At 36.5% G+C, this 17,569-nt stretch overlaps 1 protein-coding gene across 1 annotated transcript in view; it reads right to left on the bottom strand.

The window, feature by feature from the left end:
• Positions 1–17,569, bottom strand: part of LOC103086956 (teneurin-1) — a 312,048-nt gene that overhangs the window by 39,799 nt on the left and 254,680 nt on the right. Inside the window, exon 5 of the mRNA XM_007446072.1 lies at positions 6,948–7,186. Coding sequence (XP_007446134.1) covers positions 6,948–7,186 — 239 coding nt within the window. The remainder of the gene's footprint in view (positions 1–6,947; positions 7,187–17,569) is intronic.

The raw sequence follows: 17,569 nt of genomic DNA, 5'->3' as shown, positions 1-17,569 counted from the left end.
TTTGCGGTACGCGGGCCTCTCCCTGTTGTGGCCTCTCCCGTTGTGGAGCACAGGCTCCGGACGCGCAGGCTCAGCGGCCATGGGATCCTCCCGGACCGGGGCACGAACCCGCGTCCCCTGCATCGGCAGGCAGACTCTCAACCACTGCGTCACCAGGGTAGCCCTCAAATTATTTACTTTGAAAGAGATTTCTTGAGAGAGAATTTTTCCCTTGAATTTGCAAGATTGATTCTTGCTGTTGTAAAACTTAAGCATGTAAACCTCCAAAATTACTAACATGCTGCCCAGTCCTCTTTTACTATGCCTTCCAGTGGATCTTTATCTATTGGGCTGGCCAAAAAGTTCGTTCGGGTTTTCCATACGGTGGTACCAAAATCCGAACGAACTTTTTGGCCAAGCCCACATTTCACAAAGCCTCATTTTAATTTCTCTACCCAGGCTTAGACAGTGGTGTATGGGAAGTACTTAGTAGGGTAAATACCTCTCCTTGAGACAAAACAGTAATCTCTTGATGCAAGACTTATGTTTGGTATCCATTACTCACCCAAGAAATTCTCTCTCTTTATGTCTTAAACTATAGCATGCTACAGTTCCAAAAAAAAAAAAAAAAATAGAAGTATAGTATTTGCCTTTCATTAAAGTGCCTCCATTTTCAGCAACGGGTGCTAACTATGGTTCTGAAATTAGTTGTATGTGGCACAGGTTCTTCCTGTCATTTTAGTATGTTTAATTCAGATTGAATCTATACTTTTATTTATGACAGGTAAAAGTGCCACTTACCATAGTGGGGATAAAACTTATGGGACATATTACACCAAAAAGGTGATGTCAGATGCAAATATAAACCTTTTTTAAAGGAGAGTTCTGATAAATGCATGGATGGCAGATTTATAATTAGACTGAAGTTATACCACCATTTTCCAGATCCCTGCCTAGATAGATGGCTAGAAAGTTGGTAGATTCATGGGTAGGAGGCAAAGTCAATGCTAACGCAGAAACTGCCATCATTATCGTAAATGGGTCCACAAGAGTGAACTGAAAGTAGTAATAAGTATAAATGTGACACCAAAAGGATTGATAATGGTCTATAGGATGAAGGAAAATGCTTTTTAGCATTTTATGCTGAGTCATTTCTTGAATGTTATAAGCTATAATGCATTTTAAAGAAAATGTGTTTCAACCTAGATATGGCCTCCAGATAGAAATACAAAACCATCTGAAGGGCCAAAACACCAAGGAAAAGGGAAATTAGTAAAATAAAGGCAAAGTTACAGATATTATAGACCAGGCAGAAGGAAACAACAAACCCACTAGAGGATTCTTGTGAAACAGATATTCCAGCTCTGAAAAAACTGTTCTAGATGACTTTGGGAGGAAGGAAAACAAAAGTAGTTTATGTTAGGATAAACTGTATGCTCATTATGCTTACCTCAGCTCAAATTAATAATCCTAATAATAATCCTGTTCCACTAATAATAAGCATTAATCTTTACTTAGATCTGCTAAGCAATGTCCTGGGCGTTTTACATGTTTCCCTTCATTTAATTAAAAAGAAAATCTATCAGGAAGGTATTATCAACATTCCCATTTTATAGATGAGGAAACTGAGGCAAGGAGGCATTAATGAAGCTACTAGTAAGTGAAAGAGATGGTTTTTGTTAAGTGTATTTATCTATACTTAGCAAACTTTGTGGGAAGGGGCATTGTCTATCTAGATCTGATGGGGGGAAAAAAACTCCATTTCAATTCTCTCCATTAAAAAAAAAACTAAGTTCTTGAATTTTCCAAAATCAAAATTTGCCTTACTCTATTTTGTTTCTTCCCTGTATTATAAATTATTTGCATTTTTTTGTGTGATGGAGGCAAAATAAACACACTCCACTCCTCTCATTCTATCACTTTCAGCATGTTCTTACTCCACCGTCATAACAACCCTAGAAAGTAGAGCAATTTGGACTAGTATAAAGGAGGCAGAAGAAAGCACTAAAATCACTGTTACTCAATTTTGATGCAGAGAGCAAGGTACAGTAGGCCCTTTGCCCTCTCGAATGGTTTCATCCCTAAACTTTCAATCACAGAATTGGGCTCAATATTCTATCTCTCCTAATTCTGTATTAACAACCATTCTGGTCAATTTTCTACATGTGGGCTATATAGTATGTCACGGCAAGGAGATTCATGGACTTAAATTATTTCATCTGTAGAGTTTGGACACTACCTGCGTCCCCTGAAGGTGGTATGAATCCCTACTAATTTCATGGCAAAAGAAAAAGAACATTGATATCATTAACTGATGATATTGGGTTTGAGAGACAGAAATCCCTACTCCCCAAGTCATTCAATGCAACAGTCCATTTGACCCCAGGCACAATGTATTCTCATGAGTTTCTACTGCCTCTTATACAAACTGCTGACTGTGGAGAAACTTGATCAAAACATCAAAGATTACCAGAGAAGCCGAGTTTGTGCCCTTCACAACCATTGATGAAGCACCTTAACCTCGCCTCCTCTTGATGCCTTGCAAATGGTCATCTGTCTTCCTGACTACTGCTTCATATGGCTTATTTGTAAATTCAAGCAAATGTGCTTCTGACTGGCACTGATACATCACTGATGCCAAAATATCAGAGAGGATGAAGCGTAAGGACATATTTTTTGATTCAGATGCAAAATATTACATTTATGGGTAAGTGATGACAATAGCCATTCCATAATATCTTCATATAATCAGTATCTTTCCATGCCTCCCTTCACTGAATTTTATGACCTCAAAACTTACTCAAAGAAATTATTTACTTGCTGACCCAAAAGGTATAGTGGGTAGGAGTGGGGATGGGGCTGGTTGCCCGAATAATCCAGCTCTGACTTTTCACTTGTTGGATTTCCACTGCTTTCCAATGACCACTTACAGAGCCATAATGCACAGAACATCTACTGATGTCCCATTGATATTGATGTGATTTCCCGTAGTGGATTGAGGGCAGCACAGCCTATAGCCATTCGTGTCTAAAGGTTATGTATAATGGATAATAGAGGAACATGAAATAGCAGAAAGAAATTGGCACGGGAAACAGAAGCGGTAAATAGTTTCAGTGAAAGATCTTACTTGGGTTATACAGAAACTGCAAAGGGGGATTGAAAAAAAACCAGATGACTCTTATAGACTCAGCAAGAGTTGAGAGTGAAATGGTTTCATATTTTGAAATATAATACTTTTTAATTTCAACCACAGAAAGCCATTTAAAAATCATCTTGTACGTTACAGTTCTTATGCGACATCTTTCACTTGAATGCCTCTTTATGAATTCTTACTCTGCCCTTCTGAGGTGGTCAGTGATGGATGAGGTAAGTGGAGGAAGAGATTTTAACTGATTATCCAAAGTCACATAATGTCCAGTCCATGACAGAACTCAGAAGAAAGTTCCAGTGTTTGCCATCAACATCCCCTCGTTTTGAACCCACTCAACCTACTGTGCTAGTATTTAGTATGATACTTGTGCATTTTCAAAGTCACACAGAAAAGCATTTCAACAGATATCTCTCACTGATCCACAAATCTCAGTTGCAGTAACTACTGCAATGGATGACCTGGTAAATCTAATTTAATTTGTGATTTAATAAGAAAAAAAATGGTGGATTTATTTAGTAGACCAAGAAGTAAATGATCTGTAAGTTCTGCTGCAGTGCTAGAAGGGCAGCAAGGCCTAGCACTCAACAGCATGTCCTCTGGGGTCAGTCTGCCGCTCTGGCTTAAAGCTCAAAGCCCAGGATCCCTACTTCTTAGTGCTGTGACCTCTATGTGATCTCTTACCTTGGCTGTGCCTCAGTTTCCTCACTTATAAAATAGATTTAACACTGATAGCTACCTTAAGGACTGTTCTGATAATGCAATGAGCTAATACAAGTAGAGTGCTTAGCATAATTCGTTCTTTTCAATAAACTTTTACCGACAGGGTTGCTATGTGCCAGGCACTGTTCTCGGTGCTGGGGTACAGCCATGAATAAAATGGCTAACTCTGAGAACCAGTGAATTTTAATAGTGAATAATGATTATATAGGTAGTTATGGTAACAACAACAATAATAATATTTAACATTTATAGTATACTTACTGTGTTTTAAGTCCTATTCCAAGTTCTTTAGTTATATTAACTCATTTAATTCTTATGACAACCCTATGTTACAGGTACTGTTTTAGGACAGTTTTACAGATGAGGACATGGAGGCCTTAAAAGGGTGAATAATTTGCCCAAGGTAACATGCCTAAGAAGTGGCAGAGGTCTGAAAAATCCATGCTCATAACCGTTGTACTATACGGCCTTACTGTCATATCAGATTTATATGCCATTGTTTACCCTATTAAAAAAGGCAGTCCTTGAAATAACTGAAACATTCTGCTTTCACTTTTTTTTCTTCTTCTGGCCGCGCCACATGGCATGTGGAACTTCCCCGACCATGGATCAAACCCGTGCCCCCTGCAGTGGAAGCGCAGAGTCTTAACCACTGGACCACCAGGGAAGCCCTCCACTTTTGCTTCTGAAATGAATCAACATAATCTAATTAAACAAGTCTCAGAGTATATAATACAATTTTTTATATGAGTGGCCATATAATAAATTTAAATAGAAACATAGGTTTGAACACAGTATAAACCTATTAAATATAAGAAGCTTGCTATACCTGGATTTGTTTATTCCAGAGGTAAAGTCTTGAATCTAAAATATTATCTCTCTGTATAGTAAAAGTTAATAGAAGCTAACCTATAAGATAAGAGTTGGTCTCATAATTGAACAATAACATTTTAAAGGGCCTCTAATGTATTTCAACTTTTCAAATTACTCCTTGCTTTGAATGATACCATATTAAAACCCTGTTTATATTACAGTACTTTCTCATCTCCAACCTCCATTCCTTCAGCGCTATTCCTCATTAAATGTTATTACAAAACAGATAAACATACATGTTGGGTTATCCTGAAATGTCTGAGATAAAGGACACATTTTTGATACTATAGGATAATATTATCCACATTTAATAGAAGCATTGTTCAAACATATTCAGATTGTACGATGAAAATAGAAAAGAGATAATCATGAACATCAATATAGGCTATGATCCTATACTGTTGACATTATCAGTGACTCCACTACAAAATATATCTGTTTATTTAACTTACTACCCTTTGTTCTGTGACTCTTATAAAAACTGGTTACGGGAAATTTCTTATTGTTCACGTTTTTTAATAAATCAGACTCAACAAAACTTACTTTTTTATAATTATAAGAAACTCTAAATCCCTTTTTAATCTATCTCTCAGAATCATATTCAATGTATCTTTGTGGGTAGTTCCCTTTCAATTAAGAAATCAGGCTAAACCTGAAAAGAAGATACAAGTGACATACTTAGAATTCTTTTTCTACCATGATATGCTATTCTTCTAGGAACAAGTGCTTCCACAAAATACATGTTTTTTAAGTTAATTTACATCTTAGACTGTAAAACCACTCAGACAAGGAAATTAATGTTCAGTCAAAATAAAATGCCAGCCAGAAAAATCAATACGATTTGCTATCAAGTAAGGGTGACTTTAATCAAGATGCCTCAAGAACAACATTTTTCTTAAAAGTGGAAAGTGTGCCTCACTACTGTTTTCTCTTTTACCTTCACAAACACAGTAACCACACAATTCTGTAGCCATTTACCTAGTGAAAATAAGAAGACATTTTTTTTTAGTCCCAGTGTAAAACTCTGCATTCTTGGAAAGAGATTATGCCCTGGATTTTCCGATAGCTTCCAAGTAACTACTACTTTAATGAAATTGCTACCTGAAAGTTCGGTAGCAGTATTATTGTTTAACTATAATTTAAGAAGCTATTGTAGATTGGTACTTATGACTTCTAATGAGAAAACCATAACAACCTTTTAATTGACGGGGAAATGGTTAACTACAGTAATTGCAATCAATAAGACTGTGCTAGTAGCATAAATATTTCTTCTCAAAGAGCAGTCCTTACGCTCCTCAGCAGTATTTAAGGTTAGGAAGTACCAAAAAATAAATAAATAACCTAATTAGAAATCTATTTGTTTTTTTTTTTTTTACATCTTTATTGGAGTACAATTGCTTTACAATGGTGTGTTAGTTTCTGCTTCATAACAAAGTGAATCAGTTATACATATACATACGTTCCCATATCTCTTCCCTCTTGCGTCTCCCTCCCTCCCACCCTCCCTATCCCACCCCTCTAGGTGGTCACAAAGCACCGAGCTGATCTCCCTGTGCCATGCGGCTGCTTCCCACTAGCTATCTATTTTACGTTTGGTAGTGTATATATGTCCACACCACTCTCTCCCTTTGTCACAGCTTACCCTACCCCCTCCCCATATCCTCAAGTCCATTCTCTAGTAGGTCTGTGTCTTTATTCCTGTCTTACCCCTAGGTTCTTCATGACATTTTTTTTCTTAGATTCCATATATATGTGTTAGCATACGGTATTTGTCTTTCTCTTTCTGACTTGCTTCACTCTGTATGACAGACTCTAGGTCTATCCACCTCATTACAAATAGCTCAATTTCGTTTCTTCTTATGGCTGAGTAATATTCCGTCGTATATATGTGCCACATCTTCTTTATCCATTCATCCGATGATGGACACTTAGGTTGTTTCCATCTCCTAGCTATTGTAAATAGAGCTGCAATGAACATTTTGGTACATGACTCTTTTTGAATTATGGTTTCGAACCAGGGACCTTTCGCGTATTAGGTGAACGTGATAACCACTACACTACGGAAAGAGCTCTCTATTTGTTATTGATAATACTAAGCCTTAGTTCAAATTTGTAGGTCGCAGAGTAGAGAGAGAAACCCCCTCGCCCCCCGCTCCCAACTCCACCACAAGCAAAACAATACTTGGATTAAGAAGAAAAGCGAAGCATGGAAAAAGGGGCTTACCAATCACATAGGCTAGTAACAAGGCCAAAGTCACTGTGATTGCAGTGGCGCTCAAGGCCGTGCACTTCCAATTGCAGCACCTGTAGGGTTTGTTGAAGGTAAAGGCAGGTCTGGAAAAGGTGCTTCGAGGAAGTGGCCTGGGAGGAGGCGAGTACACAGTATTGGATGTCAGAGGGTAGTTCTGACTGGCTGCACTGAAGATGGCCGAGGAACCAGATCCATGTTTGAACAGGAAATGCCTGCGGAAAGGAAACAAAAGTTTGGGCTATCGAAACCAAAGCCACTTGCTACAGAAATACAAATTCCACTAATTTGAAACAATCATGCTATGACAAAGCACAGGGCAGCTAGGAGGAACTCAACAAAATTTTCTTATCCCTAACACTTAACTCCAAAGTGCCATTGGTGATCTCCTTTTTGTTTTCCTATTTTAGACTTTTAAGAGGAGGAAAGAGGTCTTCTGTTCCCTGACTTGTTGACTAATGAAATTCTCAACTTCTGAGCATTAACATTCCACATTTGATGGTATTAACTATACTGCTCCCTTTCATTAAATATAATACTCAAAAAGAGAAAGATAAGTATCATCAAGCATTTTGATAATATGAATGGCCTAGAGACCAGTATTTTATTTAGAGACCAGCTTTCACAGACATATTTTCACCCAATATTTTATTATAATAATTGCCAAACATACAGCCAAAGGAAAGAATTTTATAATAAACACACATCTACTCAAGAGAATATCAAGTAAAGAGATTCAGTAAATCCGGAGTAGGTCCTAAGCATGTATATTTTAATAAAACGTCCTAGGTAAGTTTGATGTGTGTATCCAGTTGAGCAGCACTGGCCTTAGAAATGCTAGATTCAAATTTTAAAAGACTGTTATCAAATAAACAATTTTAAAAATTAAAAAAAAACAAAACAAAACCACAGATGTACTTGTCAACTAGATTCTATACTTAACATATGACTATATTCACTCTATCACATATTTATCCACCTCTCCATTCCTATCTTAGCCCATCTTTTTTTAAAACATTTCATTTCATTTTTTATTCAAGCATTTCAAAGTAAGCTGCATACACTTCCCTTCACATATTTCAATTTTCATATTATTATCTAGAGTTCAGTAATTTTTTTTACAGATTTTTAATGTAAAATTTATACATGATGAGTTTGAGTTTTTTAGATTCCACATATGAGTGATATCATACAGTATTTGTCTTTCTCTGTCTGATTCATCTCACAGCATAATATCCTCGAGGTCCATCCATGAACTTGTTAAAATGAAGCGGAGAGTGCTGGTTACCGGGAGCTGAGAGGTGGGGGATAGGGAGATGTTTAAGGTTACAAATTTGCAACTAGCAGATAAATAAGTCTTGGAGATCTAATGCACAGTATTATTATAGACAATAATAATGTAAAATAAATATCAAACTTGCTGAGGCAGTAGATCTTAACTATTCCCACCACAAGAAAGAAATGATAATTATGTGACAGAGGTGTTAGCTAACACTACAAATGGCAACTGTAGTGCAATATATAAATGTACCAAATCAACATGTTGGACACCTTCAACTTATAAACTGTTATATGTAAATATAAAAAATTATACACAATGAAATGCACAAATTTTAAGTGTACATTTACTGAGACTTGACAAATGCAATCACCTGTGCAACCTAAACCCCTATCAAGGTACAGAACATTCCCATCACCCCAGGAAGTGCCCTCCTGCCTTTTGAAGTAAATCCCTATTCCCTAACCCCCAGAGGCAACCACTATTTTGCATTTTTTCTACCCTACATTACTTTTGCCTGTCCTGGAACTTCATATTGCTGTCATGTTTGAATTACTAGAGGATGATTACTGACAGCTCATGACTATTGTAATAGGGGTATTTCATAAACAGTAGTGATTTATTCACATGTAAGGAGTTGGCATAAAAATATGTTTTTGTGCAATACTTTACCCTTATCGGGCACTAAGTGCCATGCATTGTGTTAAACACTCATTATCTCAGTTAGTATTCATTCATATGAAATAGGCTACATTATTATCTGCATGGTGCATTTAAGGAAATGGAGGCCGAAAGAGGTTAAGTAACTTGCTTAAATCCACCTAGGAAGTGAATAACAAAGCCAGAATGGGATCTCAAGCCATTCCAGCTCCAAAGTCCTCAATCTACTCTACTATGCTGCCTGGGGCAGTAAAATACACTGCTAAACAAAAAACATTCTGGTGCCACATTTTCATGTAATACATCACAAGACCCTTCCGCTGAGCAAAGAGCCAACATCACCTTGTATATGTCACATATGCCCAAATGCATAAATCATTAAGAATATTTTAAGACTGATTTTAGCTTCCATTTTTAAAGAACAAAAGCACACATGTTTAAAGGAAAAAACAACTGTCAACATGCCAGTTAATGAAAATATCCACATTAGAGAGTTTTGCTTTAGTATATGAGGATAAAAGTTATTTAAAAGACAGGACTGCTGAGGGGAGTGGAGATTCACAAGCCTTTCTGGAAGATAATTTGGCATTACGTAACAGAAGACTTAAAATATGCATATTCCTTGTCCAAAAATTTTGCCTATAGGAATTTATCCTTAGGAAATGATGTGTATGACAATGTATATAAAAAGTCATTCATTGAAGTGTTATTTATAACAGCAAAAGATAAACACCCAAATGCTCATTAATAGATAGTTGGGTAAGTATATTATTTTATAAACACGCAGTAGAATACTATACAACCATTACAAATTGCACTGTAAAAGAATATCTATTCGCTAGAATAGAAATCAGCTAGCAGCCCAACTCCCTCACTTTGCAGTTAGGGAAATGGAGGCCCAGAGAATAAAAGTGGATTATTTAAAAGAAACATCAGTAGTTAATGATATCAATGTAGTTAGAATGGAGGACTTGCAAAATAGTGTATTTCCACTACACTGTGCTACCTGCCAACCAGTCTTCACCAGATTACCACCAGGTTCTATCTAATCTTCTGGGTTAACTGACCAGGGCTATAACCAAATACAATCTATGCAAACAGTACTTCATAATACATATCGATTTTTCTGTATGTCACATGTTCTCAGAGTAAGTTGTAAAGACCATCTTAACTTTTTTGAATGAATGGGGGGAACCATTAGAAAGAAGCTAGTCTTCAGTCGTTAAGACTGTAAAGGAGTTACTGCTGCTTCTAAAGGCACTGAACGTATCCCCAGAATGGACAAACAGTATGTAGTAGAAATAAGAGTAAACATATTTTATTGAAAAAGTGACTCACAGCATTACGTTTCTTCCATTTGATTGTACTTCCTCTTTAGTCCCTGAAATAATCACCTCCATGTCATAAGGAGGTAGATTTCTTCTTTAATGTCTGGTTATCTCTCCCAGCCTATGTTTTCCCCTTTGGCCATCTAATTTACTAGTTGAGGAAGAAGTACAGCACTTTACAAACAGCAGAGTGGAGAAGCCTCCCCATTTACCCACCACAACTTTGTGGTTACACTGGAGGTGATAATATGTCACTTGCATATAACTGATCCTATACAGCAACACTCTGATATGTCCCTATGGGATAGAAGAGAAATCTAGCAGTATGGGGCTTTTTTATTCACTGTTTGGAGATTAAAATCTTCGATCCTTTGCATATTTATGAAGGAGAACAATTGGATTTTTGAGACAATGTAAGTGGCCCCATATGCTGGATATTGATTTGGTTTGGTATATCATTAAGAGGTAGAAGAAAGACAAAGAAAGACAGAGAATTGTTGGCTATTATGATGGCAATTACAAGCAATAATCAATATCCCTGAGCACTGTAATTTCATCTTGATATATACCAAAGGATTTCCAAATGCAGTTTCATAAGTAAAATATTACAACATAATGAATAAATTCGACAGTTGCAGCAGAGCAACATTTAAACTAATTCATATTTGAGTGGAATCCAAATCACAGTCCTCAGTGAGGGTAGATAATAAAATGAGTTCATATACTAAGGTTCCTGTTTTCTTATTAACAAACTGAGATTAAGATTCTCTGCTGAAAGTGGTCTATACTTTGATGTGCATCATGAACAACAGCAATGCAAATGCTATGTATTGTCAAAGGCTTTGCAGTCCATTGTTGGAAAGCGAAACTACTGCCTAAATGTGTTTTCATAGTCCCTGAAAAAAGTAGGAGCATAAAGACAAATGCACACTGCTAGACTTCAGCTATGTGCTCATAAAATCAGATCATCTGTCTAAGCACATTGCTCTTCCCAGGGGACCTGAGGATATACTAAAATGTTGCTATCAATTTCATACAATTAGGTTTTTTTCCACAGAGGAAATGATAAAAATGCAGTTCAAGAGTTTATGTGTAAGTAGTACTCTCCTTTGCCTCTGTTTTAATATTCAATTTCAAATTTAAAAAGGAAAAGTAAGATATTGCCAAAAGGAAATGGGCATATAAGGAAATTGAAAAAAATATATATCTTTAAGACTGATGAGACCCAGTGCTGGTAAATGGGAATTTAATAAATGTTCCTGTAAGGATTTTAAAATCATCTATAAAAAAGGGGAAAATGTACTTTCTCTTTTTAAACCCTACATACAACGTAATTCTGAGGGTACCTGTTAGCACTAAATGATGTGATTTAATGCGGCACTTGAAATTCTACAGGAAATAGACAGAAATCTACAGCTTTCTAACAACAGATGCATAAATAACCAATGAATTTTTTCTTTTACATCTTGTAAACATACTTATGAGTCTCTAAACCTGCATTCCCTTAGCTACAAACATTAGACTAATTTTTATACCCAGAGGAAGGAATTCAACTTACCTCCAGTTAGAAGCTGAGGTTGATTTAAAAAAAACAATAAAGAAGAAGACTGCAATAAAAAGGCCTTGAGTCAAGGTGTCAGGGCCAAATCACATTCAGATAGGATAGCGGAATTCAGGCATTTATTCTTTTTAAAAAATTATTAAATGCATCTTTATTGTGATTAAAAAACGCAGAACACAAAATTTACCATCCTATACCGTTTTTAAGTGTATAGTTCAGTAGTATTAAGTATATTCACATTATTGAGAAAGAGGATCTCCAGAACTTCTTTATCTTGCAAATGTGAAACTCTACACTCATTAAACAACTCCTCTTTCCCCCTCTCCCCAGCCTCTGGTAACAACCCTTCTCAGTTCTGTTTCTACGAATTTGCCAATTTTAGATATGTCATATAAGAAGAATCACACAATATCTTTTTGTGGCTTGTTTACTTCACTTAATTTAACGTCCTCAAGTTTTATCCATGTGACTGGATTTCTTTCCTTTTCAAGGCTGATTAATTGTACGTATAGACCATATTTTGTTTAGCCATTCATCTGTCGATGAACATTTGGGTTGCTTCCGCCTCTTGGCTACTGTGAATAATGCTGCTATGAACATGGGTGTGCAAATAGCTCTTTGAGATCCTGCTTTCAATTCTTTTAAGTATATACACAGAAGTGGGATTGCTGGATCATATGTCAGCTCTATTTTTATTTTTTTGAGGAACCTCCATACTGTTTTCCATAGTAGTTGTATCATTTTACATTCCCACCAACAGTGCAAAGGGTTCCATTTCTCCACATCCTTGCTAACACTTGCTATTTCTTGTCTGTTTGATGATAGCCATCCTAATGGGTATGAGGTGATACCTCATTGTGGTTTTGATTTGCATTTCTCTGATGATTACTGATGCTGAGCATCTGAGCATCTTTTCATATGCTTGTTGGCTGTTTTTCATATCCTCTTTGAAGAAATGTCTATTCATAGGTATTCATTCTTATGCCTCCAAAAACATGAGAAAATAAAAGAAAATGTCATGCTGAGTCAGCCCCATTTTCTTCTCTGACAAGAATATCTAGTGAATATCTAGTGTTCTTTTGTGGCAAAGCGTGGTTACTGGCAAGATATCAACCTCAACATCTCTAGTTTTTGCATAATAGCCTATTCTTGATATTCCTTTTTAGGATAAATGCTCCTAAAAAGAGTATTTATCCAAACTCTGTCTGAGCCTAAATGGTATTATCAGCTTGGACAACCTCTTGGGGGTAACAAAATTTTTTTTTTATTAACAACTATATAAAGGTGGATTTCATTTTATTTGCCCTAGGTTTCTTTCTTCCAAGTTTTAAGTCACCCTGTCCATATGTCCCATTCAAACCTTATATGCCAAGTGTTCATTAAAAAGTTTATAGTCTCTCCATGTTGTTCATAATTTTTAAGAGATTTTTTTAAAAAATATACTTTCAGGATATATATCTAAACCTCAATTTTTCTAGGCTTAAGCCTTAGTTCTATAATCTATTCTTAAATGGTAATACTCTATGGTCTAGATTGGTATTCATGTGATTTTCCAAGTGAGGTAGTTAGCAGCTAATGGGAGAGCTCTTTTAAAAATCTTTTTTGTGGCTATTATTCCCTCTTGTCTTTTAATCAGAAGCAGTATCTACCCTACCTCCTCAACTGCCTCTGGATTGTATATTCCGTTAGGGCAGGGACCAAGTCAACTTCTAGGTTCCTTGTCTCATACTTCAAAGGTACTCAATGAATATATATTGATTTGCATGATGTTTTTGCTTTTTCTAAAAGGCTCTTGATTCTCGGTACAGAATGAATGAGGCTTGGGGACTCTAAAATAACTGTTTCACTCGTGAGCAAATATCTCCTGGTTTCCTGAATATAAAAGCACAATTACAAGCTTTCATTTTATTTTCACATAATCTAAAAGAAACAAATAAGTCAAAAAAATAGTTGAGTCACATTTCGTCTCTATTTGAGACATCTGAGTAAGGAAAGAATTATTGTTAATAAAAATACTAATAATTAGAAATAATCGCTGTGAATGATAATGGCAATAGCAATGACCACTTGCTGAACATCTATGTGCCAGGCACTCTGCTAAAATAATTTGTGGGGGGGTTTTTCTCACTGAATCCTCAAAGTAACCCTATAAGGTAGATGATATTATCCACATGTCATAGTTTAGGAGGCTGAGGTTGAGCTACTAAGTTTAAGTACATTTCCCAAGGTCACGCAACCAGTAAATGACAGAATCTACTTCAGTTTTTCTGATTACTAGGATGCAATCTACATGAGAGTAGAAATTTCTGTTTGTCTTATTTATTGCTGTATCCCCAGCATCTAGAATTGTGCCTCACAAAGAGTAGGTGCTCAATAAATATTTTTACTTCTACGCACGAACAATGAAACCCATTTACTTAACCACTGTGCGCATACTAACTCATGACATCCCTGATGCCACTCTTACTGCTAATCATTAAGGTAATAAAATCTTCTTAAATCACATGATCATCTGGCATTTCTCTGTTCAGAATGAACATATATGAGCGTATTATTCCACTGAATATGTTTTTATGGAAATATTTATTTCAACTCTTTTAATTACAGAATTGACAAATGATATTAGGAGGATACATACTTATGAAAGTGAACTAATTGTCATGTCTCCTTGTTTAGAATACATCAGAACATTTTTCATTCAACAGTGTATCAGACTTCCCTATACAAATTAAACATTTCTGTAACAGGACATTTAGAGATACATTGGAGCTAGTAGGGCTGGAATATATATATATGGCATATATATAAATGTTAGAGAAAGAAAATACTTCGTATTCAATAATGTTTGACCAAGATGATTTAGTAGACTCCAAAATAAATGAAAATAAACAATTATCCTCCACTTCATAATAATGCCCTTTCAAGTCGTCCTCTCATTCTCTTTCTCTAAGTTAAATCCATGCTCTGTAGATGTAATTTTTAATTTAAAAATTGATATTAAAAAACCCTACACCACTTGAATTGTAAATATCAAATTAGTATTTTCTATTAATGTAAACGTATGAAAAGGATAAGGCCAACGTATAAAAATTATTTACTTAGATTAGTAATCTTACCATTTTTTCATTCTCTTTGTATTTAAAGGTAATTTAGGTTCCAAGATATGGTGTGGAAGCTGTAATCCTTTCAAACTAGAAACAATTTGGAAAGCTACTGATGGATGAGACTTTCGATCCTCTTATGATTTTATACATCTTCTCCACGAAGGCATAACAAAATGCCACCCCACGGTTTTCAAGGGTTCATTTCCCACCAGGGAACCATTTTAAATGGGAACAAACATGGAACCTAGGCAAAATTTATTAGCACACGTTTAAAATTAAACCAGACGCCAAATTTTCTAAGATTTAAGAGAATTTCATTCATTTTGTAAAGAAATTCAATTATGTTTCCCTTTGCAAAAGCTGAAAGTCCATTCCCAATTTTACTCACCAGAGCAACCTGCTGATTTTGTAGAATTGATCTTCACTGGTTACTTGGCTTATTTATTTATTTCTCTTTTTAGAGGAGTGGATAGCGGGCAGAGTATTATACACCTTAATTACCTTTTCATTCACCCTCATTTTCCTCAGATATGTATTATCCTCGTTTGTTTTATGAGCCAGTTGACATGGTATACTTTTCTGTATCATTTCTTTTTATTGAATTGTAATCTATATTAGCAAAGACATTTTATTTTAAAGAGAGTTTCAAACTAAATACAAAGGAGTATAATAAGGACAGAACCTGAGAGTTTACCACTGAGCTCTTCAGGTTAAAAATCTAGATTATCATTCTCATGCAACTTTTTTTTTTTTTTTTTTTTTTTTTTTTGTGGTACGCGGGCCTCTCACTGCTGTGGCCTCTCCCGTTGCGGAGCACAGGCTCCGGACGCGCAGGCTCAGCGGCCATGGCTCACGGGCCCAGCCTCTCCGCGGCATGTGGGATCTTCCCGGACCGGGGCATGAACCCGTGTCCCCTGCATCGGCAGGCGGACTCTCAACCACTGCGCCACCAGGGAAGCCCTCTCATGCAACTTTTAAAGGATGCTGATCAGCACTTGCTTTCATTAGCTTTCACTTCTCTGAAAGTCTTACTCATACATGTATAATAAAGGCAAGAATGTTTTTTATAATGCTATAAAATAACATAAGAAATGCCACTCAAATCAGTCCTCTAACCTATTCAGCATAACGTTTCTCTAAGGGAGAAACTGGCAAAGGGCACAGCTGTCCTCTGAAACATCAGCCTCAAAAATCAAAGATGTGGCCTGAAGCAGAAACTGTCCACTCCTGACCAACTTCCATGTTCTCCTTTTCTCTTGGGCACACAGATAGACTACATTTCCCAGTCACCATTTCCATTAGGTATGGTCATGTGACTAAGTTCTGGGTAGTGAAATGTGAAGGGTGAGAAAAAGTAGTGTTTGACACTTCCAGTCTTCAGCCCTAAAAAATTCCAACCCATGATTCTCAATGTCCTTCTGCATAAGAGAGCAGATTCAAATATGGAAGGAGTCTAGTCCATTCATTCCATGGAATGTTATGAAGTCATAAAAAATATTAAGAATTTTTAACCATAAAAGCATATTAGATATGCTGACCTTTGTCTCTCTGCAAAGAGCCGTGGACAGAGCATCCCTATCCATGACCTTCCCAAACCCACTCCCCACTGCTCACGGTCATAGTTAATTGGACCAGAATTGAACATCCAACCTCAGAGACAATGATATTTTCTCTCCCTCCCTCTCTTCCCCTCTCTCTCTTCCTCTCTCTCTTCCTCTCTCTCTCTTCCTCTCTCTCTCTTCCTCTCTCTCTCTCTCTTTCTCTCTCTCTCTCTCTCTTTCTCTCTCTCTCCATCTTTCTCTCTCTCTCCATCTTTCTCTCTCAGAAATCTAGACACAGAAACCTGTCAGCTAGGAAAGCCAAAATGCAAGGTCATTTTGAGCCAGAGCTGAAGTTGCAGCAGAACAGGGGAACAGATAAAAAAATCCCATTTAGAATGAAGCCTGAGAATAGAGCATGTGTGCAGAGAGAAGCACGCATGTGGCCCCAGAAAGAAACAGAACAATGGGGAGAGCTCTATCTCTCATTAGGCCTTGTTGTACTCACTGTCCTTTCCCTGTGAGACTATCCTGTATCATTTTTTAAAACCTCCTTTTTACTAGATTTGGTTTTTTAAAGCATTTCTGTTCCCGTTAACCAGATAATTTCTAAGGCAATAAGTGATTTTCCATGTTGGGAAACAAAACCCAGAATTCATATATACAGCACAACCACAACTATGTGCTGTCCCTTCCCACACAAAAACAACAACAATTCCAATTTCAAATCCCTATTCTGCAGAAATCTAACCCCAAAGAAAACGTATGGGAATCTTAATAGTAACTATCTTTGGGTAACAGAATTTGTAGATATATTTTTCTTTCTGATTTCCTGTGTTTTTCCTGTTTTTGAATGAAGGTCTATTACTTTTATAAGAGCCTTCATAATTTGGCCTCTGCAGGCCTCTCTGACTCACCTCAGCTATTGTCTCCCATGCTCTCTAAGCTCTGAACATCCTGTGTCATATACGGTTTCCCAAATATGCCATTTTTTTTCAGGCTTCTGTGTTCTCATGTAAGTTTTTTAGAAATATCAGAAGAGCTAAGAAATGCTCAAGAGTGGTGTAGATATAAAGATAAGAAAGAGAGAATAAAGTGTGAATATAGGAAGAATGAAGAGTGTAGGGA

This window comes from Lipotes vexillifer, unplaced genomic scaffold (genome assembly GCF_000442215.2).
Source record: "Lipotes vexillifer unplaced genomic scaffold, Lipotes_vexillifer_v1.1 scaffold758, whole genome shotgun sequence".
Classification (NCBI taxonomy): Eukaryota; Metazoa; Chordata; class Mammalia; order Artiodactyla; family Lipotidae; genus Lipotes; species Lipotes vexillifer.
The sequence above is the reverse complement of the archived record's forward strand: the minus strand, read 5'-3'. Positions and strand labels throughout refer to the sequence as shown.